Source organism: Eptesicus fuscus, chromosome 24 (genome assembly GCF_027574615.1).
Source record: "Eptesicus fuscus isolate TK198812 chromosome 24, DD_ASM_mEF_20220401, whole genome shotgun sequence".
Taxonomy (NCBI): domain Eukaryota; kingdom Metazoa; phylum Chordata; class Mammalia; order Chiroptera; family Vespertilionidae; genus Eptesicus; species Eptesicus fuscus.
Window position 1 is genome coordinate 3,736,456 of NC_072496.1, and position 24,268 is coordinate 3,760,723.

A 24,268-nucleotide genomic window follows, 5' to 3' on the forward strand; every position below is an offset into this window, starting at 1 on the left:
AAGGCACAGAGTAAATGGGATGGATCAGCAAACAAAACGGAATGATACACTGCCTTCAGGAGACACATCTTAGCTGCAAAGACAGACTCAAAGTGAAGGGGTGGAAAATGGCATCCAGAGAAAAACAGGTATAACTGTATTTATAGCAGACAAAATAGATTTCAAGATAAAAAAGGTAACAAGAGACCAAGATGGATATTTCATAGTGATAAAGGGGACAAAACATCATGAAGATATAACACTTATTGATATGTATGCACCCCACCAGGCAGCACCAAAATATATAAAACAATCACTAACAGAACTAAAGGGAGAAACTGACAAAAATAAATTTATAGCAGGGAACCTGAATACCCCATCGACACTGATGGATAGATCATCCAAACAGAAAATCAATAAGGAAATATCAGCCTTAAATGACGCATTAGACCAAATAAACATAATCGATATTTATCAAGTGTTTCATCCCAGAACAGTAGGGAAGATATACATTCTCCCCTAGTGCACCGGGAACATTCTCAACACACACAAAAGTAGCCTCACCTGTTTAAGAAGATTGAGATCATACCAGGGATATTTTCCAACCACAATGCTTTCAAATGGAAAAATCAACTACAAAAAGAACGCGGAAAAGAACCACAAATATGTGGAGATTAAACAAAGACTGGGTCAAAGAAGAAAGAGATGATCAAGAAGATAATAGGGGCAAATGAGAATGACAACTTGACATGAAGATTTGAGAGAGGCAGCAAAAGTGGTTCTAAGAAGGAAGTTTACGGCATTACAGACTTCCCTCAAGAACAAGAGGAATCTCAAATAAACAACCTATAACATTTCACCTCGTGTAACTAGAAGAAGAACAGAGTCAGTAGAAGGAAGGGAATAATAAAAATTAAGAGCAGGATTAAACAAAATAGAGAAAAAGTACAATAGAAAAATGCATGCAACCAAGAGCTGGTTCTTTGAAAATAACACTTGAGTCCTGGCCAGTGTTGCTAAATGGTTAAGCGTTGGTCCTCACACCAGAGGGTTGCAGGTTCAATCACCGATCAAGGGCACATACTTGGGTTGCAGGGTGTTGTAGACTTGCACACTTGAAACTTACATAATGCTGTTCATCAGTCACCCCAATAAATGGAATAAAAATAGCAAAAGCAAAAAAGAAGTGACAGACACAGGTAAAGTTCACTATAAATTTTAATCCATGATATAAATGTTACCTAAACACACGCTGAACATCTTGTGTTAGATAAACGACACATAATGATCAAGTTCAGTTTTGTGAGTCCTTCTATGGCAGACTTCCCTTGCGCCCAGCTCTGTAGCTGCTCAACCACACTGTCACAGCGCACTGAGCCAGGACAAGTGAAGTCTGTCCAAATGATGGTGACAGATGTACTGCTCACCAATCCAAACACACAGTTCACGTATTCATGAATGAATTCCCTGATGTAGAAGGAAATATATGTCTCCATGCTTATCATGGAATTGTGGATTCTTCTTCCAGTCTAACCAGGGAGCTAAGGATTGCTTAGTACAGGAGGAAACTTCCATCTTACTTATCTCAACGTAGTTACTTCTTAGGTCTGCTGTCACCAATGCAGAAAAAAAGTACTTTTTCTTGAGGCAAGAGCAAATGATCAGCACTGACAGGAAATTTGGCAAATCTGGTGGCTGTCAGCACTGCTTTAGGAATTCTGAGGTGTTCAGGTGAATGAAGCTATAGTCATAAGTAGAAGAAAAAGAGTTATTAACGTCCTCTTTTCAGAAGACTGACAAGTTCTTAAGGTTTCTTGGTATTCTGTAGAATAGCAAGAATGTCTAAACTTTCTTCAAATGTTTTAAGGTTGAAAATTATAGCTACATTATTCAGATTTTAGCCTCATTCGATGACATTTCAAATGTATTTAAATAACTGAGAACAGGCCGTAACATTTGGGTTAGGGCTTATACGTGTTTAAAATAAATTTTCAGAACATGCCTTAGACAACATCATGTAAAATTCATCTTTACATTTCTTGATGACGCCTGGCAGTCCACGCCTCTTTCCCTGGGGCTCACGGAAAGAAATATGTGAGCAATGCAAATGGAAGTTTTCCTAGGCCAAGATGGGGTTGCTTCTCCCCCTTTTCAAACCCATCAGGCTCTCCTGGGCCCAAAATGTTAAACACCACACACACCCACACACAGCCTCGGCCCAGAGGGACACGGCCGCCTGAGCTCTCAAACACTCTGAAGATGCAGGGGAGGGAGATTGTAAACGCCCCCTTCTCGCCAGGAGACAGTCACTAGCTCTGTTGCTAGTGTGTGTGTGTGTGTGTGTGTGTGTGTGTGTCATACACACACACAGCTCTGTGTGTATGACACCCAGGTGCACTCCATGAGCATGAGGATAAAATAAACGGCGAGGTTTTCATCTTCCATGACACAACCCGGTACCATTCGACCCAAGAGGGCAGAACGCTACCACGAGAATTACACAGTGATTGGCAAACTGGCCTAAAATAACTAGGCTTTTTAATTTATAATTCCCTTTTAAAGTTGTCATTTGACAATAGCTTCCATCTCGAACAGCAGGTAAAAATAAAATGAGGTGCCATGCTGTATGAAAATATTCCAAGATAAAATAAAGTACAAAACCTGAAAATAACTTCAGTGCTATAGACATTTAGAAAGTTATAATTATTAAAACTCTGACTGTAAAAGTCTTGAGAACAGGTTCATCTCCAAACAATAGTTTATATACTTTGGGAAAAATAGGCATATTTCAAAGAACTCGAAGGACGATTTACAGATTCCATACCATCTCTAAGAAAATACCCCCTGCAGTGCTGTTATGTCTTAAAAGTCTCTCGTATTCACTTTGCCAGCAATTGCTTCTTTACGCCGAAACGAAGCTTTGTTTGTTCATTAGTTTCCTGTATGTCCCGTCCGGTTTGGCAAGCAGCTCTTCATGCTTCCCACATTCGGTGATCTTCCCTCGGTCGAGAACAGCCACCATGTGAGCGTTCTTGATGGTGGACAGACGATGGGCAATGATCAGCACCGTCCTTCCTTCCATGAGCCGGTCTAGAGCTTCCTGCACCAGGTGCTCGTTCTCAGCATCCAATGCGCTTGAGCGGGAAAGCAAAGACGTCAGTGCCGGGCAGACGGAGGCCCCTGCGTTCGCTTTACACACACAGCGGCCCCGGGTTAGCAGTGGATTTTCACTGGGGTCAAGGCGGTCACTTCTTGGGCCTACTTCACACATTTTATAGTCTAACGATAAAACAGGAGGGGGGCCTCTACATTCCTGCAGAACTTGTCACGTGAGTAGAAGCTGGTGGCAGTGATCAGGGATGCATCACACACGTGTCTGCACTGGAGCTACAGCCCTCCCTCCAGGCTCAGCCTGCCCCTGCCTCCCGGCTGTCACTCACTCGGACTCCGTCACCTTAAAGTAGGGAAAGGGCCCTGGCAGGGGAATGCTGTGACGTACGGGAAGCCGAGTCTTTGGAAAAGGGAGCGTTTGCTTTACACAGTCACACGCAGTACTGAGATAGCCTCACCTGGTTGCTTCATCCAGGAGAAGGATTTTGGGATTCTAAAGAAGGAAAAACATGGAAAAGAAAACATATTTTTATTAGAAAAACACCAACTCCCGGGAATGAAGATAAATGAAGTACCGTACATGATACAACATGAATGAGCCTTGAAAACCTTCTGCTCAGTGAATGAGTCAGACGCGAAATGCTACATGTCGTGTGACTCTACAGGGAGTGTCCAGAGAAGGCGCATCCCTAGCGACAGAGCAGGCCAGTGGTTCCTGGGGGCTGGGGGCTGGGGTCCCTGGGGAAACAAGGCAGGGGGTGTGGGTGACTGCGACGGGGGACGACAAGGTCCTAACACTGCTTCTGGGATGGATCCCCAACACTAAATACACTAAAGCCCACTGAGTTGTCACTTCGAACGGGTGAATCGTATAGTGTGTGACTTATATCACAATAAAACCACAAACTCGTAGGCGACTGTGATAAGCGCAGAAATGGAAGCGTTAGAGGCGACTTTAAACCGTACCACAGTGACCAGGGGCTGGCACTGCCCTCAGGGCAGTTTGCCTGCTGCCAATCAGCCTCAGTGCAGGTGGGGCTCTGAAGGGAGCCACACGGGGGCCGGGCTCTGCAGGCCCTGCTTGCCACTCCGCTGGGAGAGCACGTGAGACAGAAACGTAAGCGTGAGCTGATGCACGTAACGCACTCCATCCGAGCTCTGCCCGGGGTTTATCACAAGAAAGGAAAGCGTGCCCACATAAACCTCTGCCCCTCATTCTCAGCAGCGCTATTCACAAGGGCCCCAAACTGCAAACAGCCCCCATGTCATTGGTGGGGAACGGATCCTCAGCCCTGGGCCAGCCCCACGGAGGTACCCACTCAGCCACAGAAAGGAAGGGAGTTCTGACAGAGGCGACCACGTGAGGAAACGCGAAGACGTGAGCTAGTGAGAGAGGCTGACGACCATCACTGTCCGATTCCATCGAGCTGAGAGGCCAGAGAGGCCAGCCTGGACAGCGAGCAGAGGAGCAGCGCCTGGGGCTGAGGCTGGGCATGGGAAAGGCGACAGACACAGGGTACAGGGTTTATGTGAGGGGATAGAAATGGTCTAAAATAAAAAAGAAAATCTTTGTTTTGTTTTGATTGTGTGATGGTTGAGTAACTGTAAACTGACTGAAAGAACATGTAAAATGGAAGTGCATGGTATGTAAGTTATGCTTCAATAAAGCAGTTTTAAAATCACCTCCCCATCGGAGGAGAGCAGTTAAATAACAGAGGAAAGACTATCGCTCCCTAAAACACATGATGTCTGACTTCTGCTGAAATGCGTTCCCTTTCCTCTCAGAAGTCTTGGGACAAGTATTTCAAGTCTGTATATGGATTCTACCAGCAAGCAGACTCGTGCTGTTTTATATTCTGATACAGTCATGGTTTCATTCGTTCACTGCATGTTTTTCTCCCTCTGTCGATGCCAGCACTGACTGGCCTCCTAATATCCCCAAATACTTGTTAAGTTTGGACTCCATGCGCTCAGGGGAACGCCTCACTCACCTTTCACCAGAACTGTCAATCATGTATCTACCCTCCCCTCCAAGAAAGAAAGGAAGAACAGGGAGAAGAAAAATGGAAAATGAAAGGTTACAAGGTCGCTAATGAAAAACAGAACAAACACCCCGCGGGGCTGCAGGCTCACCTTCAGCAGTGCCCGGGCGATGGCGATCCGCTGCTTCTGCCCACCTGACAACGACAAGGGGTTTTAAAGCAAAGCCTGAACAACGAGGCCTGGGAACGGGCTTTCCTAAGAAGGTACTTCTCCCAGGCCGTCCTCGCTGAGACAGATGGCAGAACAGAATACACTCACTCCTCATTAACCTCAAAATTCATAGTGACAAATATTATCCTAGCTAACAGTAACTGAGGTGTTTAATGTGCCAGGCATTTTCTCTTTTCTTTTCTTTCTTTTTTAATCCTCACCCGAGGATATTTTTTCCACTGATTTTAAGAGAGAGTGGAAGGGAGAGAAAGAAACACCGATGTGAGAGAGACACATCGATTGATTGCCTCTTGCATGCCCCCAACCAGGGCCAGAAGCCTGCAGCCGAGGTACGTGCCCTTGACTGGAATCAAACCCAGGGACCCTTCAGTCTGCAGGCCGACGCTCTATCCACTGAGCCAAACAGGCTAGGGCTGTGCCAGGCATTTTCTAAATGCACGACACGTATTATCTCATTTAATCTTAAAAAATCCTACGAAGTAGATGCTATTACTATTCCCTTTGCACTGGGCACAGGAGAAGCTGTGCCAGCTGGTGCGGGGCAGAGCTTAGGCCTGCACCTGCAGAGGAAGGGCCAGCAGGGAAGCCAGGAGCCCGGGACCCACAGGTTCCTGAGCAGAACGTGCAGATGCGGGAGCAAAGGGCATGGGAGAGGCTGGGCCTGCCATCCCCGGTTCCACCTCGGAGCGTCACCGGACCCTTCCTTCCTTCGGTCATTCTCCTCCTTTCCCGGCCCAGAGAAGAAACTGGGACATACAGTGGTTTGTGTGCACGTATGAAACTGGAAGTGACAGAATAAACCACGCTAATCCCCCGTTTTTAGCCCTGGCCGGTGTTGCTCAGTGGATAGAGTATCGGCCTGTGGACTAAAGGGTCCCGGGTTCGATTCTGGTCAAGGGCACATGCCCAGGTTGCAGACTCCATTCCCAGTGTGGGGCGTGCAGAAGGCAGCGATCAGTGACTCTCTCTCATCACTGATGTTTCTCTCCCTCTGCCCCTCCCCCTTCCTCCCTGAAATCAATAAAAACACATTTGAAAACAGATCAGCAGGCACCTGAGAGGAGGACGCCCTTCTCTCCGACCACGGTGCTGAACCCCTGCGGGAAGCTGCGGATGAAGGCCGTTGCGTTGGCGACTTCCGCCACCTTCTCCACCTGCTCGGCCGTCACCGCAGAAGGGTCCTCTGCCCCGTAAGCAATGTTCTCAGCGATTGAGCAGGAAAACAAAATGGGTTCCTGCAAATCGGAAACGAAACATGTTTATCTCAAACTTCAAAACAGACTTCACACGCCTGGTGACCACGGGGCTCACTCAGCGCAGCACTTACATCTGAGAGACTCTTCCACTGCCCCCAAAGAGCACATGCCGCTTTCCTGGCTTCTTCATTCCTCATGAATCACCCACAGGACTGACCTCATCATCTGTAGCTCCCACCCCACTGCAGGGCGCGAGATCCCATGGCAGAGGCCTGCACGGCGCTCGGCACACAGTAGGTGCTTCATAAATGCAAGCTCCCTCTTCTTGGGAGTCGTGAGGTCCTGGGAGACCACAAGCCCCTCTGCATTTTCCGCGGCCTGCCTTCCACCGAGGACACTGCCTTCTGACATGTACGCAACCAGCCCTGGCCGGCTCGGCTCAGTGGATAGAGTGTCAGCCTGCGGACTGAAGGGTTCCGGGTACGATTCCAGTCCAGGGCACATGCCCGGGTTGCAGGCTCAATTCCCAGCATGGGGTGTGCAGGAGGCAGCCGATCCATGATTCTCTCTCATCATTGATGTTTCTCTCTCTCCCTCTCCCTTCCTCTCTGAAATCAATGAAAATACATTTTAAAAATAAATTTTAAAAAAGTCAGTGCTTCATCGGGGCAAAGTGCGTGAGGTCCCGAGAAACAGCACTGTTTACAAACCTACGCCATCTGCCACGGGCGACCAGTTCAATGCATCTGGACACCGCCACTCCTCCTCCCCAGAGACTCAAGACCAAGCAGAGAGTGAGCGGCAAAAGCAGCTTTAAAAGAAAAATGCAGTAAAAATTACCCCTTCCTCCTACCTGACTGACTGTCCCGATCTTGGATCTCAGCCAGACGGGGTTCAGCTGGCGGATGTCACGACCGTCCAGACTGATGGTCCCTGTAAGGGAAGGAAAGCACTGGTCACGGGCCACTCACGCGCGTAAACACACAGTCTGGTGGGAGGTTCCAGGCGCAGTTTTTAAAAGGTTAAAAGCGCCCTAACCGGTGTGGCTCAGTGGATAGAGCATCGGCCTGCGGACTCAAGGGTCCCAGGTTTGATTCCGGTCAAGGGCATGGACCTTGGTTGCAGGCACATCCCCAGTAGGGGGGTGTGCAGGAGGCAGCTGATCGATGGTTCTAACTCTATCCCTCTCCCTTCCTCTCTGTAAAAAAAATCAGTAAAATATATTAAAAAAAAATAAAGTCTCTCGAGCATTTTGAAGTGGAAATAAATTCGCACCCCCAGCTCTTTGCACAATGGAGCCCTCTGGCAGGGCACGGGCGTGAGAGGGGCTAGAACAGGGAGGACCCCTCACCTGAAAGGGGGTCGTACAGCCGCAGCAGGAGGGAGACCACCGTGGATTTGCCAGAACCACTGGGGCCGACCAGCGCCGTGACGGACCCCGAGGGGATGGAGAGGCTGAAGTCCTGGAAGATGGGCACCTCTGGGCGAGCCGGGTAGGTGAAGTGCACGTTCCTGAACTCCAGAGCACCCTGGAAGCTCTTCTCGTTCAAGGTCAGCCCCTCTGAAACGGCAGACGGAGCATCGTCGCTCAGCGCGGAGGCAGTCCCAGGTGAACGCCGCCCCCTGCGGCCCTGGGGGGGTGCTCCCCAGGCAAGTCAGGAAGAGGCCTCTGTCTACCTGCTCCGCACCCCCCCAGCCAAGGCCACGCACAGGCCCTGTTTGCCTCTCGCAGCCCCAAGAGGTGGAAGTCACCGTCCCAGCTGCCCTGCAGGTCACTGCGCTCACAGCGACCACGGCCTGGAGGTGGCTCCCGCCCGCCCTGCGCCAGCCTGTCGCTCCCTGGCTCCCGGGTTTGTCTGATCTGCTGTCAATCCGTGTTCTGAGAGAAGGATGACACGCACCCAGCCACGGAGCCAGAGGGGGCAGGGTCCACGCTGCCTGGTGCCACCCTAGGCCAATCCTCCCCCCCCCCCCCGTCCCCGGAGGACGCTGGGCAGTACTGGGCGGTCACCAGCAAGGTCCCAGGAGGGCCTGGGGATGGTCACAGCTCACGGCCACTTCTCCTGAGCCCCGAGGACGGGCTCCCAGGGAAGCAGCTGGCAAAGACCATCAGTCCCAGCATTCCTCACCCACCCCCCAAAAGCATTACACGCAGAGGCTTTTACATGGAGGACGCCTCTTCCTCTCCTCCTGCCCCCCATACACGCATCAAAACCTCCAAGGAGGACAGATCGGGGGGACGGGACGGCCCTGCCCACTGGCACGCGGGGCTGCCACCTGCTGTCTGTGGCAGCAGCGCCCCTGAGGGGAGGGGAGCGGTGGGCGGCACACCCTGTGGTCAGCCCCGTGCTTCCAGGGACATCCCTGGGCCCTCCAGCCGCCCCTCCTCTGCTGACCTGCCCCCCCGCCCCCGCCATGCCCCCCCTTCAGGTAGGACAGGGAGCACACCTGTTGACCCCCACGAGAAGGAACCAACGCGCCGCAGACCCACCATTGAAAGGCAGCTCCGGCTTCCTCTCCAGGAGCTCCCAGAGGCGGCCCCCGGCGCCCAGTCCTTTCATCAGCTCCGAGTAGAACGAGCTCAGACCTGAGGGGGAGACGCTAACTTCCGCCACTGGTTCGGGCCACAGCCGTCGGCTGCTCCCATCCCGCTGGGCGACGTGACAGCGTGCGTTTCACATGAAACCTGCTGCTTTCGAAGAAGGACCTCAGGCAGCTGCCTGGGAACCCCCGGTCAGAATCCCCCGTCTCACCCCCTCGTTCTCCTTCAGTTCCTCCTCCTCCGATTTCACTGACTTCTAATAAGGATTTAGTGGTTGGTCAGGGAATTTACAAATACATATGGCCACTCATCAACCACTGAATTCAAAGCACAGTGTTACAGAGGAAATTCTGCCTAGCCAAAAACACAGCAATATAAAGAAACTATAAGCTTATCCTATACTTAAAGGGAAATAAAGTACCCCAATATTCATTTAAGCTCATACCTACAAAAATCAAACCTTCCTTTCAGGCATTCAAAAATTCAGCTTTTACTAGGCTACCGAGTGAACAGAAATCTGGCGATGTTAAGCACCCCCACAATCTCTTCCTAAAGTCACCTCTGTCCCATCCAGCAGGTTGTTTTTCGTTTTATTGGTGGTTTCCTTCGCTCTGCAGAAACTTTTTAATTTGAGGTAGTCCCATTGGTTTCTTTTTTCTTTTGTTTCCTTTGCCCAGGGAGACATATCCAAAAATAGATTGCTAAGACTGATGTCAAAGAGAGTTTACTGCCTATGTTTTCTTCTAGGAGTTTTTTTGGTTTTAGGCCTTCTGTGTATTTAAGTCTTTCATATATTTTGAGGTTTGTTTTTGTATATGATGTAAGAGAGTGGTCCTGTTTCCTATTTTTTTCCTGCATATATCTATCCAGTTTTCCCAACGCCATTTCCTGACGAGACTGGCATTTCCCTCTTGTCTAATCCTGTCTTTTTTATTGTAGATTAACTGACCATCTGATCGTGGGTTTGTTTCTGGGCTTTCTGACTTGAGTGAACATTTCTCCAGAGAAGACGCACAGATGGCCACCAGACGTGGAAAGATGCTCACATCACTCATTATCAGGGAAATGCAAGTCAAAACCACAGAGATATCACGTCACCCCTGTCAGAATGGCTGTTGCCAAAAGCCAACAGATAGTAAGTACTGGACAGGATGTGAAGAGGTGGGAACTCGCGTGCACCGGTGGGGTTGTGAAGTGGGGCAGCCGCTATGGAAAGCAGTATTGGGGGGTGGGGGTCCTCAGAAGATGAAACAGTCGAGTGGGGATAACATTCTAGCACAGAGTTCTTTCAGGTGCTGGGAGATGGACCAATAGGAGAGTGAAGTTTCCCTTTCAGAAACTAGAACCCGGTTTTCCACGTTAACTCCCCACGCCTGCTGAGATCATATACCTCCGATGCTCAGTCCAACCCAGAAAGCGTACATGAGGAAGGAGGAGAGCTCCCCCACGGTCATGTGGGCGCCGCCCATGAGCAGCCCGCCTTTGTACAGCACGGAGAGCACGATCAGGTTCCCGGAGAGCCCGGTCTGCGAGGGGAGGAAACACGGATGTCAGGTGGGAGGCGAAGACCCAAACAGCAGCCAGCAAGACCACGGCCTGTAACCCCTTCCTGCATCGAACGGTCACAGCCAGGCTTCTCCAAACTCTTACGGTTTCCTCTGAATTGCAAACGAAGACGTACTTTAAACAGATTGCAATATCGAAAGAAATCATCTCATCAACACAGAAACCTAGAAGCTGAGTCACCCCTCAGGTTCCTATTCTACTCTACCTGCTCCGTTTGCAAAAGAAAAAAATAACACGAAGGATTCCTTCACTAACCGGAGGCAGTGAGCACATAACATGTGTGTTCACATAGCCTAACGAGACGCCCTGGGCACGGAGGGCCAGGAGACTGGAGCTCGGGATCTCTGATTCACCTTGACAGGTCAGATGTGGGGTCTCGGGTGGGCGCTGCCTTCTCGGGGCCTGTTCCTCACCTGTTGAGTCCCGGCCATTATGCGTCACCTGTGAAGTTCTATCCAGACTGGGCATGTTAGCAATCGGCCTCCATGGTGAGCTTCTAGCTCAGTGTCCCATTGGAGTTCACTGTGATCAGCTTTTGGCACTTCCTTCTTGAAGTGCGCTGAGGGTATGCTGGTCAGCCCTCTGTGGGCTCCAACTGCCCGCATCAGAAGACCCTGGGAACCTGTTCTAACAGACTGCCGCCCCCCTCCTCCCCACCCCCGTGCCCCATGGCGTTTCCGTTCGACAGGTCTGAAAGGAGCGGACAGTCTGCCTGCCTGAGCAGCGCCCAGGGGACGCTGAGAACCAGTGCCTGATCCCACAGTGCCAGCTCTCCCTCCCACTGCCTTTTCCTTCATTGCACTTATTGGTTTCCTCCTCTTTCACAAAAATACTCTAAGGAAGACAATTCTTAGTCTAGAGGTGGAACAGACTCACGTTCTACTTATGGCCAGAGTCCCAGGATAGAAATCTCTCCCAGTGATACCATCCACCTTCTCCACTTCCCACCACGATGCACTTACTGCTCCGAAGAAGCCGGCCCGAGCAATCGCCTCCTTCCTCGCTAGCTGCATCACAAAGTCCACTTTGCTGGTGTATTTCTCGATTTCAGTCATTTCTTTCCCGAAAGCGCGGACCGTTCTGATATTTCCAATGCGTTCCTCGGCTAGCTGGGAGAACAAAGACATGTCAGGGGGAGGGGGGGGGGGGGGGGGCAAGGTCACATGTCAAGAGTTCTGGAGGCACAACTGAAAACCGGCTCCCATTTTTAAGACACGAGCAATGGAAGTTGCTGGGATACGTGACTAAGTCAAAAGCAGGCTGCAAAGGAGAGTGTACAGAGCAATCTTATTTTTGGAAACATCGATCGATGCATATGCACAGCTTATACAGAGGTAGATGGAAAGAGAAACCGGAGGGTCTACAGCTAGATACAGAAATATATCTTCATGCAGAGAAAAAGATTTATAAAAAGGACAGGCTCCAAGATATTAATAACGTTAATTGAGAGGCAGGCTTACGCATGTTATTTTTTCCCTTCATATTTTCAAATAGAAACATAGATGGTTTTGAAATATAAAAATGTAACCATTATTTTTAATTGGTTAAGAAGACAATATGGGACAGCATTGCAAAGCTACCTTTGTTAATTAATGGAGAACAGAGTGTCACCCAGAAAGTGTTTGGAAAATACGGTTAGCTTTTTTTGTCCTACAAGAAGTAGTGATGGGAAGAAGAAAGAAGTCCATGTAATGTTCGGTTGAGTTGGATCTATTCTGACACGTGGGTAGTAATCCCGTCTCGAAGGCAGAGTGTTTTAGTTCGGACGTAAGGAAGAGTAATAGTTTGTACAAAGCCTGAGCACATTTCTCAGGGACTGCCCCCCTGGTGGCTCTGAGCTGACTCGGTGGGGACCCTGCCCAGGAAGGGCCTGTACCTGAGTGGCTTGTGCCAGGGAGTCCTGAGTGAGTTTGGTCAGTTTCCGCAGGTAGCGTCCATAAATCACGGCGAGGATGGATATTGGAGGCACCACACTCAAAACAAAGGTGGCCAGATGAGGCGAGACAAAAAACTGTCAGAAACAAAGCCAAAAGGTATTTGTTAAACAGAGTGGCAGGAATTCTCACCACCCGTTGTAGGGGTGTGTGTGTGTGTGTTCCAATGAAGAGACAGGCTGTACTGGTGAAACTTTTCATAAAACCCACGAATACTGAGATGCCGCACAGGAATCACGTGACTAAGAGCTGCTGCAGACAGGGCAGGAGCTTTACCCCCGATGCTCTGGACCATGGGGTTCAAGGACAGAGAAGGGAGCAGGGCGGGAGTGAGGGAGAGGCCCGCTCTGCTCACGCTGCGGGACCACAGCAGGAATTCTGTGCCCAGAGCCACGGGTCCCACTGAAATGACCAAGACGGCAAAGAGACCAAACACACCGCATCCTGTGACGGGCAGACGGAAGGGATGTGGTGGGAGACATAACGGACAAGGGCAAGAAGCGTTACAGCGTTTCCCTGCCTCAGTGGACGGAAGCACGTGGATCTGAACTCAGCGTGAGGAGCGATTCCTGACAGCTGGACCGGCTCAAAGGAGAACCAGCCGACTTCCAGAAGTAGCCTGGGGGGGTTTCCTGTCAGCCCTGCAATTTGGCAATCGTATCTTTTTTTTTTTTTTTAATGTATATTTTATTGATTTTTCACAGAGAGGAAGGGAGAGGGATAGAGAGTTAGAAACATCGATGAGAGAGAAACATCGATCAGCTGCCTCCTGCACACCTCCTACTGGGGATGTGCCGGCAACCAATGTACACGCCCTTGACCGGAATCGAACCCGGGACCTTTCAGTCCGCAGGCCGATGCTCTATCCACTGAGCCAAACCGGTTTCAGCTGGCGATTGTATCTTAATCGGTACGAGCACCTCTTCAGCAAATTACTAAAATCTGCCAAATCTCATTTGCACAGAAAATAGTATAATCAGGACAAGGCTCTTCTAAAATGCTGAGAAAAAGGAGCAGACTGCAGTGTAAAGTAATGGACAGAACAATCAATCATTCGTTCATTCATTCATTCATTCACTCATTCACTTAGAAAACACAAAGGCCTGGGAGTGGCGAGGGGCCCCTGAAAGAGGGGGACTGATCTTCCCTCCCAGGCGAGGAGGAGAGGAAGGGTCCCTCGGGCCTTACTGCCTTCCCCGACCCACTGCTCAGCACCCAGAAGGTTCCTTCCACCTGCTGCCTTCGCGCATCCTCAGAAAGCCCAGGCCACAGTGCCCCGTTCTAAAGCAGCGGGCCTGCCTCCAGGTAAGACTGCGCACTGGGAAGTGTGGGTGCACGAGGCCACGCGGGAGAAGCAGTGTCTGGGTCCCCACAGCCTGCGGGCAGCGCTCCGGCCCAGTGGCCACAGAGCGACGAGAACAGCCCACCCCGAGCTCATCCCGAGCTCATCCTGGACACGAGAGGCCTGGCGCAGGCCCGGCCCTGCCCAGAGGGTGCCGCCGAAAGCGGGGCCGACCTACCATCATGCCGATCCCGACGGAGGCCTGGGCCCCGGCCCTGAGCCCGTCCGAGAGGTTTTCCGTCACCGAGCGGCCCAGGAGCGCGGTGTCCGAGGACAGGCGGTTGACCAGCTCGCCTGTGCGGGTCTTGTCGAAGAAAGCCACCTCCTGCCTCAGGACGGAGGAGAACAGGGAGGCTCGCAGCCGGTTCACGATGCGCTGCCCTGCAAGAGCCAACAGGGGCCGCGTCAGCGAGGGTCCCCACGCCTGACACAGCGGCGGCCCGAGGTCATCGCCTCTCCGCCTGCAGCCTCGGCGGCTCGGCTGCTGCCCTGTTGACCCCGGGGGACACTCCCCTGGGCCCTGGCAGCTGGGCAGGAAGCTGCCAGAAACGAGCATTATTCTCCCTTAGTCACTCAGTCTGGAGGCGGAGGAGAGGCTGCAGGGACCGTGTAAATACGACGTGACCGAGGGATCCTTCAGACTTATTTACAAAGCCGTCTTACTCCAGTGACTGCTCGAAAGCTAACTGTGTCCTTCCTCGGCAACCTTTCCGGTATTGAACTTCCAAATGGCAATGACTGGTTAATTATCCACCGAGTATTTATTTTATTAACGAAATGGCAAGCAACCGACGTAGAGCCGGGCGTCCGGGGCGCTGTCATGACTGTGGCGGTCACCTGCCTGTGAGCCACCTGGCCTGACGCAGACACACTGTCCAGGCATCACCCAGCTCCCCCTGGAGGGAGGCCCCGCTCCAGCCTCCTGCGCCCAAACCTCCCGGAAAACAGACGGCTGCTCCCGCCCAGCTCAGTCCAAGTCACGACAAAGGAGGCTGAGGAGAGGCGCTGAGCTAATATAAGCCACAGCTCCAGCGTCGGGCAGTGTCCGTACTGAATGTTGTTTTTTTTAAAAAATATATATATTTGTATTGATTTCAGAGAGGAAGAAAGGGAGAGAGAGAGAGAGAGAGCAAAACATCAATGATGAGAGAGAATCACTGATCAGCTGCCTCCTGCAGGCCCCACCCTGGGGATTGAGCCTGCAACCTGGGCATGTGCCCTGACCGGGAATCGAACTGGGACCTCCTGGTTCATAGGTCGACGCTCAACCTCTGAGCCCCCCCGGCCGGGCCCCCTACTGAATGTGACGCAGAAGAGAGGAAAAGCCCGGGGCCCACAGCACACGACACCCACGGGCTCCCCTCGGCGCTCCCGGGCGGAGGGCGCTGACCTGAGGTTTGCATGAGGTAGACACGGACAGCGTTGGCCGCCGCTCCGCACAGGAACACGCCGCTGAGCGTCAGGCAGAGGCGGGTGAGGCTGCTGCTGTAGTCCCCGGTGGGGTTGGTGTAAATGACGTCGATGATCTTCCCCAGGAAGAAGGGCGCCGACATGGTGATGACGCTGGACACGGCCAGGAAGCCGACCGCGGCTGGAAGACACGGGCAGCGCTCAGCTCACGGCCACGTTGTCCCTTCAGCTCCCAGACCCGACTGCAGGAAGAACTGATGGGTCCCGGGACAGAACGAGTAGGGTGACCGCAGGGAGGGGCTGACCATGCCCTGCATCTCCCTGACCTGCCCACGTACCCCCCGCTAGAACCCCAGCTCTATCACCGGCCCCTCCTTCCTGCCTCTTGACCTGGGTGTTCGTCCCAGATGGCATTTTTTCCTACATCCAGGCTACCCATTGCCACTCCTTGGTATCTAACTGTATCTTAGTTTCTAGCTCCAATTATGCAGGGGAAGCTCTTGCTGAGTCTAGAATGCCAACGCTTTAAGTCAGCGTTGGAAGGCAGTAACGGGCATTCATCGCACACGGGACACGTCCTGTCTTCATACGGAGGCTGGCCAGGGAAGGAAGTGAAGACACGAGGGGCCGAGAGACGAGCAGGAAGCAGAGTGTCGGGAGCCGGGCAGGTTCAGAGAGGAATCGGCAGAACAGAGGCCTGAGCCCTGGCAGGTCTGGCGCAAGGCCCAACCGTGAGCGTGTGCCAGGGAGCGAGGCGCCTGTGCCACAGCGACAGCAGGGAGGCCGGCCTTGCACTCCAGCGCCCGCTGGCCTGCAGGCGTGTCAGGGGAGCCGGGCCATGGAACTTAACATGTGCTGTCACACTGAAGAGAGTATGCCTGCCATGCTGTCTTTATGGCAGGGTCAATGGGGGAGGGGGGAGGGGGCATATACTAGTAAGAAAGGTTCTTTAACAATAAAGATTTTTTTCAACAATAAAGATTAAAAAAAAAAAAGAGTAAAAGGAACAGGTAAAATTAATTTTAGCAATACATTTTATTTGACCCAAACTATCCAAAAGTAAGAATCAACATGTAATCAAGATAAAAAGTATTGATATTTTACTTTTCTTCAGACTAAGTCCTTTCCAAGCCTGGAGTGTATTCTACACTTAAAGCAATGCACCGAATGTCAGTGTTCTCTTTGAAAGACGGCATTTCCCCGGCAGACAGACATGCCTAGCTTTCTGGAGTGGTCTCCACGCCCGGGTGCGGCCGCAGAGTCTTGGCCAGCACCCCTGCCCGCCCGGCCCGGGCCCCGGGGGACGGCCGCTCTGAGCACTGCTCGCCCCCTCTCGCTCACTGCACCCACAGGCTTAGCCTGTGCATTTGGGTCACTTCATGGTCTGTCTTCATAAAATCTAACTACAGATGCAGCAAGAGCTCCTGGCCGCCATCGGCTTCCAAGAAGGGTCCTAATCTAAAGCCGCACACACAGCCCTTATCGGGAATTAAAGCGAGAGGCACCCTCCCAGGCCTCCTCCTCTCCCCCGCCCCCCAGAGGTCCCAAATGCGCATGTGGGGGGTGGAGGGCGGGGGTGGGGGGGGGGGGGATGTGCCTTCCACAGTGTGACTAGGAACCGGCCTGGGAGGTGTGGGAAGGCAGCTGCTCTGCACACAGCGGCCCATCACGCCCAGGGCCACCCGGTTGGCAGCCCCGTTATAATCTCCCAGGAACCCAAGGGGCCCACGGCTCATCGAAGGCCCAACTCGATGCCCCTGTTCACCGCCCGGCTCACTGGACGGCTCTCCTATCGCCCAGGTGCAGCCGAGGGCTCTGACCAGTGACTCCTATCCCACCAGCCCACGCGGGCTGCTGGCGAGCCCTGCATCTGAGACTCCCCCGCCAAGGTGATAAGATGAAGGGTTATCAGTGGGAAATGCCTGCAGGGCCACAGCTGTGGAGAGATAGCTGCGCATCCCTACACCCAGGGCGACGCGGGGCGGGGGCAGGGGGCTGGGCATGGAAGTCACGCGAACACGTCTCCGCACACATCTGCAACACGTAAGACAGCAGGTCCTGGTACAAATGACTTAAGATCAGTGTCCTGGCCAGGCAGCTCAGGTGGCATTTTCGCAAATTGCTGCAAACGGCTGAAAATACCGTTATTCAAGTGGGTAGCTGAATTTTTGAAAAAGTTTTTTTTATATTGAGTTTTCTAAATATTAACACATAAACAGTGGAATTCCTTCTCTTCAACTCAGCTTTCTTTGGTCTCTCGATTAAAAAATGGGCGCACACCGCCCCCCCCCCCCCCTGCTCTTTATCTCCAGCACCTGCAAGACATGTGGCAACCTCGGGGACTGCTCTTAGGAAGATAAGTTACAAATTGATGATGACCCCTCACTTCCTCTGAACCCCACGAACGCTGGCATCCAGACTGGCTTCAATAGATCTTATCCAATGAGTTCCGAGGAAACCAGATGTCCTAATGAGAGGTTTTTGTCAGATTGCCTCATAAGATACCATATGTATTTAGTATGTCTAAAAATATTTTTAAAAATTGGTGTACAATCCAATTTACTTCCTCAAATTCTATGTTCACAGTTATTCAAGGTGGCGTATCAACACAGCTCCCTTCTTTAAATAAAAGGAGGTACAGCTCTTGCCGTGGTTAGGGCTGTCTTAACATATCAGCGTGGCAGGACATGTGGGAACATGGTAAGAAGGCACAGGGACGATGGGCACGAGAGGGGCAGGCTGGGCTCCCCAGTGGGCTGAGCACGTGTGGGCACCAGAAAACCTTCCTGACACTGAACACCTCAGAAACAAACTAAAACCGGGTTTCCGTACGCTTGCTCCACGCTGCATGGAGAAAGGGGGCCACTCCCTGGAGGGCTCAGGGTCTCTACATTTAGGCCTCAACGTGGGCCTGGTCCCACCGCCACATATGCCCACCCTGGGCCCCTGCTCTGGGCCGCACGCTGAGAACTGGAGGGGGACAGAGGGGTGGGACGGCCGCTCGCCCAAGCAGCTCAGTCCACGAGCTCCTCGTTTCAAAAATTTCCCTTTTTAAAATACTTTTATTGATTTCAGAGAGGGAGAGAGAGAAGCATCCATGATGAGAGAGAATCATGGATCGGCTGCCTCCTGCACTCCCCACACTGGGGATCGAGCCCACAACCCGAGCATGTGCCCTGAACGGGAATCGAACCGTGGCCTCCTGGTTCCTAGGTCGACGCTCAACCACTGAGCCACACTGGCCGGGCAAAAGGATCTTTATCACCATCAAAATCTACATTCGACCAAGTGATGAACTAATCCTCTTTGCACCTTGGTGATTCCCAGAATGCCCCCCAAGCTTTGACAGCGGGAGGGAGGTAATGTTCCCACCGGGGCTGCCCGCCTACCCAGCACCAACCCCCCAAGTCACCAGCCACTGTTTGGAGGACCCTTGCTAAGGCAATGGTTTTGCAGCAAAGAATGTGGGGTGCTCACCGGTTTCAAGTGTTTCCCCAAGAGCCTCACAGGCCTCTTCCCAAGCCCTCATCACAGATGCACTTGTATCTCTAGTCATGTGATCATTTCACTCATGGGAAGCCCCAGCAGGAACAGAAACCGCGTTTCTTTCTGCTCACCAAGGGAACCCACAACTAAACAAATGAAGGTTTTTGCCCAACCAGCGTGGCTCAGTGGCTGAGCATCGACCTGCCAATCAGGAGGTCACGGTTCGATTCCTGGTGTCTGGTTTGCGGGCTCAAATCCCAATGATTCTCTCTCATTCATGTTTCTATCTCTCTCTCTCCTCTCCCTTCCTCTCTGAAATCAATTTTTTAAAAAAGGAAAGAAGCCCTAGCCGGTTTGGCTCAGTGGATAGAGCGCCGGCCTGCGGACTGAAGGGTCCCAGGTTCGATTCCGGTCAAGGGCATGTACCTTGGTTGCAGGCACATCCCCAGTGGGGGGCGTGCAGGAGGCAGCTGATCGATGCTTCTCTCTCATCGATGTTTCTAACTCTCTATCCCTCTCCCTTCCTCTCTGTAAAAAAATCAATAAAATATATTTTAAAAAAATAAAATAAAATAAAAAAAAAAGGAAAGAAAAGAAAGATTTAGAGAAACCTAAAAAATGTGCATTTAAAGCTTTCTCTAATTCTCTAATGCCTAAAAACCAGGAGCTACAGAAAACTGTCTTGCTTATCTGGATTTTGTTTTCTAAAAACGTGCATTCTCTTTATAAAAATTACTTTTGATTTAGTTGGGTTGTGATCTATCGTTTTTCAAAACTTCTGGAGTTTATCGATTTATCTTTTATTTTGTTGTTAATCCTCACCTGAGGATATTGTCCCATTAATTTTTAGAGAGAGACAGAAAGACAGACATTGATTGGCTGGCAGACAGACAGACAGACAGACAGACAGACAGACATTGATTGGCTGCCTTTGCCCAAGCCACAACCATAGCTGGGGATCTAGCCGGCAACCGAGGTACCTGCCATTGACCAGAATCGAACCCGGGACCCTTCAGTCCCCCAGGCCCACGCTCTTTCCGCTGAGCCAAACCGGCCAGGGCAAAAACTTCTCGAGTTTATATACATCAGTAATCCGGGCCAGGGTGGAATGCTCTGAAAATAGCAAAGCAACTTCCTCCCCATCACCCCAGGGGCAAAAAGCAGTGGGACAAATGGGAAAGGCTTACATGGTTCCGCTGCACGTGGCAAAACGGACTGCTCTAGTAACTCTGCCTAAATAAAGCAAGTCGGGTTTTAAAAATCAGTGTGCGTGCATAATACAAAACAGGTATGTTTTTGGCTCGAGTTTTAATTAAAAAAAAATAAGAGATGTGGGGGGGGGGGGTACCCGGCTGATTCGGAGAATGCTGGCAGCGCCAAAGAGCAGCAGACCCAACTTTCTAGGGAGATACCACGCCGTGCCCCTCGGATAACGTGGGTCCGGCGAACAAACCACCGTAAAGCGAATCTTGAAGCAGGTGCCCAGCTAACCCGACACCCACTGTGGGTTGAGCGGCTCCGTCCAGCACTTCTGGGTACAAAACCCCAAGGAAGAGGTCACCCTGCCCTCCTCGCGGGGCTGCAAGCTCGGCGGCCGGGACCACGCGCTGGGTAAGGGGCGCCGGCGGGCGGGGGCAGGAAGGGGGACGGGGAGCCCTACCTGCTAGTCTCCGGCGCTCGGGGTACGCCAGCCCCAGCAGCTTCTGGGCCTCCGAGCGCCCGGCCGCCGCGGGGCGCAGCCGCGAGTCGTCCCTCGGAGCCGCCGCGGCCGCAGGCACCGTCTGTCCGCGCCGCCAGGCCTCGCCCCCCGCGCGGGCGCCGCCGGCTGGGCCGCCGGAGAGCAGGGCGCGCGGGAGGCGGGGGGTCCCGGGGGGCCGCGCCCGCAGCTGCAGAAGCCGCGCCAGACCCGCTCCGCCGCCGGGACCCCCGCCCGGGCAGCTGCTCGCCCAGCAGCGCAGGCTGCGCGCGGCTCCCGCATCCCCCAGGGGGCCGGGCCCGGCGCACCAAAGCCGCGGTGGCCCCAGGCCGGTCGGCAGCGGCCGGGACACGGGGGCGCGGGCGGCCGGGGTCCACGCGAAGGTGAGCGGGCCCCGCCTCACGAGCAGGCGCAGCGGCCAGGCAAGCGGCCCGCGCATGGCGCCGCGTCCGAGTTGAATGTCTGCGCCCGCCCGCCCGGCCCCGCGCGCACGGTGCCCGAGGACCCTCCCGGCCCGGCCGAGCGGAGGGCGTGCACTTGGCGCCGCCCGCCGCCCCGCCCGCTGTCACCAGCCGTCACCCCCTGCATCGGGCCGGCGCCCCAGGCGCCCGCCCCGGGCCGCGCCCCTCGGCCGCACCCCGCCCTCCAGGAAGCCCGCACCGACCCGGGCGCCCTCCTCGCAGCGCCCCCCACCGGGCAGCCGAGGGCCCGCCCGCCGCCCGCGCGGTCTGGCTGTGACCCGGCCCGGAAGTGGTGAGCACCGCCACGCCTGCGCACTGACGCGCGGGGAGATTTTTCACGCTTTCCCGTCCACTCCGGTCAGAACCCGGAGCGGCGCGAGCCCTTTCTCACGCCGGCGGAAGGGGCGGGGCGGGGCGGAGCGCGCAGACGCGATCGCAGGACGCCCGGCGCGCGGCTGCGGCTGCAGGACCGCGAGCTGGGCTGAGCGTGCGGCGTGTCCCGGTCCTCCGGGGCCCAGCGGGGACGGGTCCTGTCACCCCGCGTCCCAGGACGGAGCCCAGGGCCGAGGCGCAGAAACAGTGCTGGAGGGAACGTCGCTGCGGGGCGGCTCCGTTTGAAAGGCGTTGTGGATGGAGGAGGTGGTTGGCGAGGAAGAGATCAGTTTATAACCTGAGCTCAAGTGCAAACGCACACGTGGTCGAGGCACTCTGGCTGCTCAGAATGGAGACCAAGCCGAGTGCCATGTGTGTTAACACACGCGCCAGGAAAGCTGGAGGAGACCTCGTGGTGGGGGCATCTGTAAGCTGAGGGGGGGTGGGTCGCGGGGAAAGCTGGTTCTTATTTCAGGGTCGTGGTTGAGGCCGGGGGATAGCGGTCCTAGTAATGCGAATTACTGTTTCCACTTGAAAATAAGGATAACGTCTCACTACCTTTTTAGAAATTAGGATAAAATTGCCCGGCCGGTGTGGCTCAGTGGTTGAGCATCGACCTATGAACCAGGTCACACGGTTCCATTCCCGGTCAGGGCACAGGCCCGGGTTGTGGGCTCGATTCCCAGTGTGGGGCGTGCAGGAGGCAGCCGATCCATGATTCTCTCTCCTCATGGATGTTTCTCTCTCCCCTTCCTCTCTCAAATCAATAAAAACGTATTTAAAAAATTGCTTGGCCACTGAGAAGGGCAAAAAATGCTCTAAGGTGTGTTTGGGGAAGAAAAGCAAAGCACTTAGATATGGATTCGTAGTAAAAAATAAAAATAAAAAAAATAATACGACAGCAAAGCCAGGGAAGGTTGCCTGTTAATTCTGGGACAGCAAGCAGAACTTCAAATCCCGCCCCCAGAAAGACAGAGAGAGCCCTTGGCTGAGGCGTGGTTGCGCCAAGCGGTTAAATCTGGCCCTCGGTGAATAGACGCTTCATAGGTTTGTTTAGTGGCCGACAGGTGTCAAGTTCAAAAGGGACTTCTTTTGATGGAAACTTGAGAGCAGCTGGATTACTTCCAGGTCAGTTCCACCTGTGGGTTCTTGTCCTCTCCAAGGGTGACAAGGGAGCTCATGGGGCCAGCAGCCTCGTTAGCCTGCGGCCCGGCCATAGAGTGAACAGATACTCTATTTTCCAAAACATGCAACTGAAAGCCAAGTTGAAGTACAGACTAAAGGTTTTAATCCATATACTTAAATACCAATCTGGGCAACAGCAAAATGAGAAGCCTACATACTCAAAAAAATACTTTTTTTTTTTTAATACAACCAAGACATTTTTTATTTTTAAATACATGAATGAAACAAATGAAAAGCTAGTCTCCTTAGAAGCTAGACCTAGGATTTAAAAACTTTTCACTGTTTCCTGTTTTCTCTGTTCAGGACTTTCCTTGATCGTAATTGTCTTTCTTTCTTCCTTTCGGCCAGTCTACGGCTAAAATTAAAGTTTACAATCAGATTTACTGAGCCTGTCAGTGTAAGATATTTCAGCTGTCCCCCACCCACACCATATACACATCACAGATTTATCATTGTGGTCCAAAATAACTGAATATTCTAAAGTTTCTTTATTCCAGAAAAATAAATTATATAGCTTTTTTTTAGGCTTTAGGTTATTTTCAATACAAAATGGTAGCATCACCCATAGGACTGCTCTGAAGAGGAAATAAAACTGCAGAGAGCAACCTGGAGGGGGCGCCCACGTTCTCTGTACACCCTTGTGGACACACAGACACACACACACACACACACCCCTCATACTATTTCCAAGATTTGGGGGGAAAGTTGTGAGGGGCGTTCTAGAAAGTCTGATGACCCCACAATAAAATGAGCTCACAAAAGAGAAAGAAGAAATAAAAAGGCCAAATATGCAAATCATGAAGAGCTTCCATTGAAATCACAAAGTATATACATGATCGGAAAGGTGAAGACGGGCCAGCCTGTACATTTCTGCGTGTAATCAAAGAAGTTCTGCATTAAAAAACAAAACAAACGCAAAAGCTTCCAGATGATGGATATTTCCACTTCTGAGAATGATCCGGTCCAATTGGAGAATTTCATTCTTTCTAGCAACACGCCGTACAATCAATCCAGCGGAGGGATCCCCTCAGTACGTTCTAGGCTTTTCCTGCAGGCCACGTGGAAGGTGATACTGTCTAAGTTGCCAAAGGATCCTTGCAATGTCTCAAATATATATTTTTATCTATAAGAAACATGTCCTGTTAGCACCTTGGGCTCAAGTAAAAAAATGTGTTGTGTTTTTTTTTTTTTTTGGCACAGAATTCTAGAGTCTCCCTCTACAACCTCCTGGTAATTCTCGGGTCCTGGCCAGAAAATCACGCGTCGGAAGTACACTGTAGAAATTCTGGCGTCACTGACATCTTGGACCGAGTCCTTTCCCTGGAAATGGTTCAATAAATTAGTTTTGAGTTCATTCGGTAACACCCCCTGGCGATTTCATAACGGGGTCTTTAGAGGAGGAAACCGGACGTAGAAGCTCACCAGAGAACTCTGGATGGCAACACAGACGTAGTCTCCGGTCGGCGGGCGGCAATCGGGGATGCATAAACAGTATTAAACGCGATCGGTGATCCACGTGACTGCCAGGGAAGCGTGATTCAAAGCAAGCTGAGCAGCACACGGAGCCGATCGAGGTGCCCCTCCGAGGGGCTTGGTCCGGCCCCTGGAGAGAGGCCACGCCCGCCTCTCCTCACAGCTTAAATGAGATGCCAACACTTTTTCTTTTTGGGAAACTAAATACATTTTAATAGAAAACAAAATACAAAATAACTCTTTTCAGGAAAAAAACAAAACAAAACAGAAAGATTTAATCCTTTTTTCCCACCAATCAGAC

At 52.2% G+C, this 24,268-nt stretch overlaps 1 protein-coding gene and 1 long non-coding RNA gene across 2 annotated transcripts; both read right to left on the bottom strand.

Moving 5' to 3' along the window:
* Positions 1 to 1,179: 1,179 nt before the first annotated feature.
* On the bottom strand, positions 1,180 to 20,974 carry ABCB10 (ATP binding cassette subfamily B member 10). The gene is made up of 13 exons (XM_028135378.2): positions 20,441 to 20,974; positions 15,275 to 15,475; positions 14,063 to 14,265; positions 12,485 to 12,619; positions 11,571 to 11,717; positions 10,433 to 10,568; positions 8,992 to 9,087; positions 7,852 to 8,061; positions 7,354 to 7,433; positions 6,359 to 6,539; positions 5,224 to 5,267; positions 3,549 to 3,583; positions 1,180 to 3,113 (listed from the first exon to the last, which is right to left on the bottom strand). Exons 1-13 carry the CDS (start codon positions 20,913 to 20,915, stop codon positions 2,882 to 2,884), a joined length of 2,175 nt encoding a protein of 724 aa, XP_027991179.2. The 5' UTR covers positions 20,916 to 20,974; the 3' UTR covers positions 1,180 to 2,881.
* Positions 20,975 to 22,574: 1,600 nt separating this feature from the next.
* Positions 22,575 to 24,149, bottom strand: LOC129148269 (uncharacterized). Its single transcript, XR_008555328.1, has 2 exons — positions 23,917 to 24,149; positions 22,575 to 23,814 (listed from the first exon to the last, which is right to left on the bottom strand). It is a non-coding gene; the product is annotated as an uncharacterized LOC129148269 (long non-coding RNA).
* Positions 24,150 to 24,268: the final 119 nt, after the last annotated feature.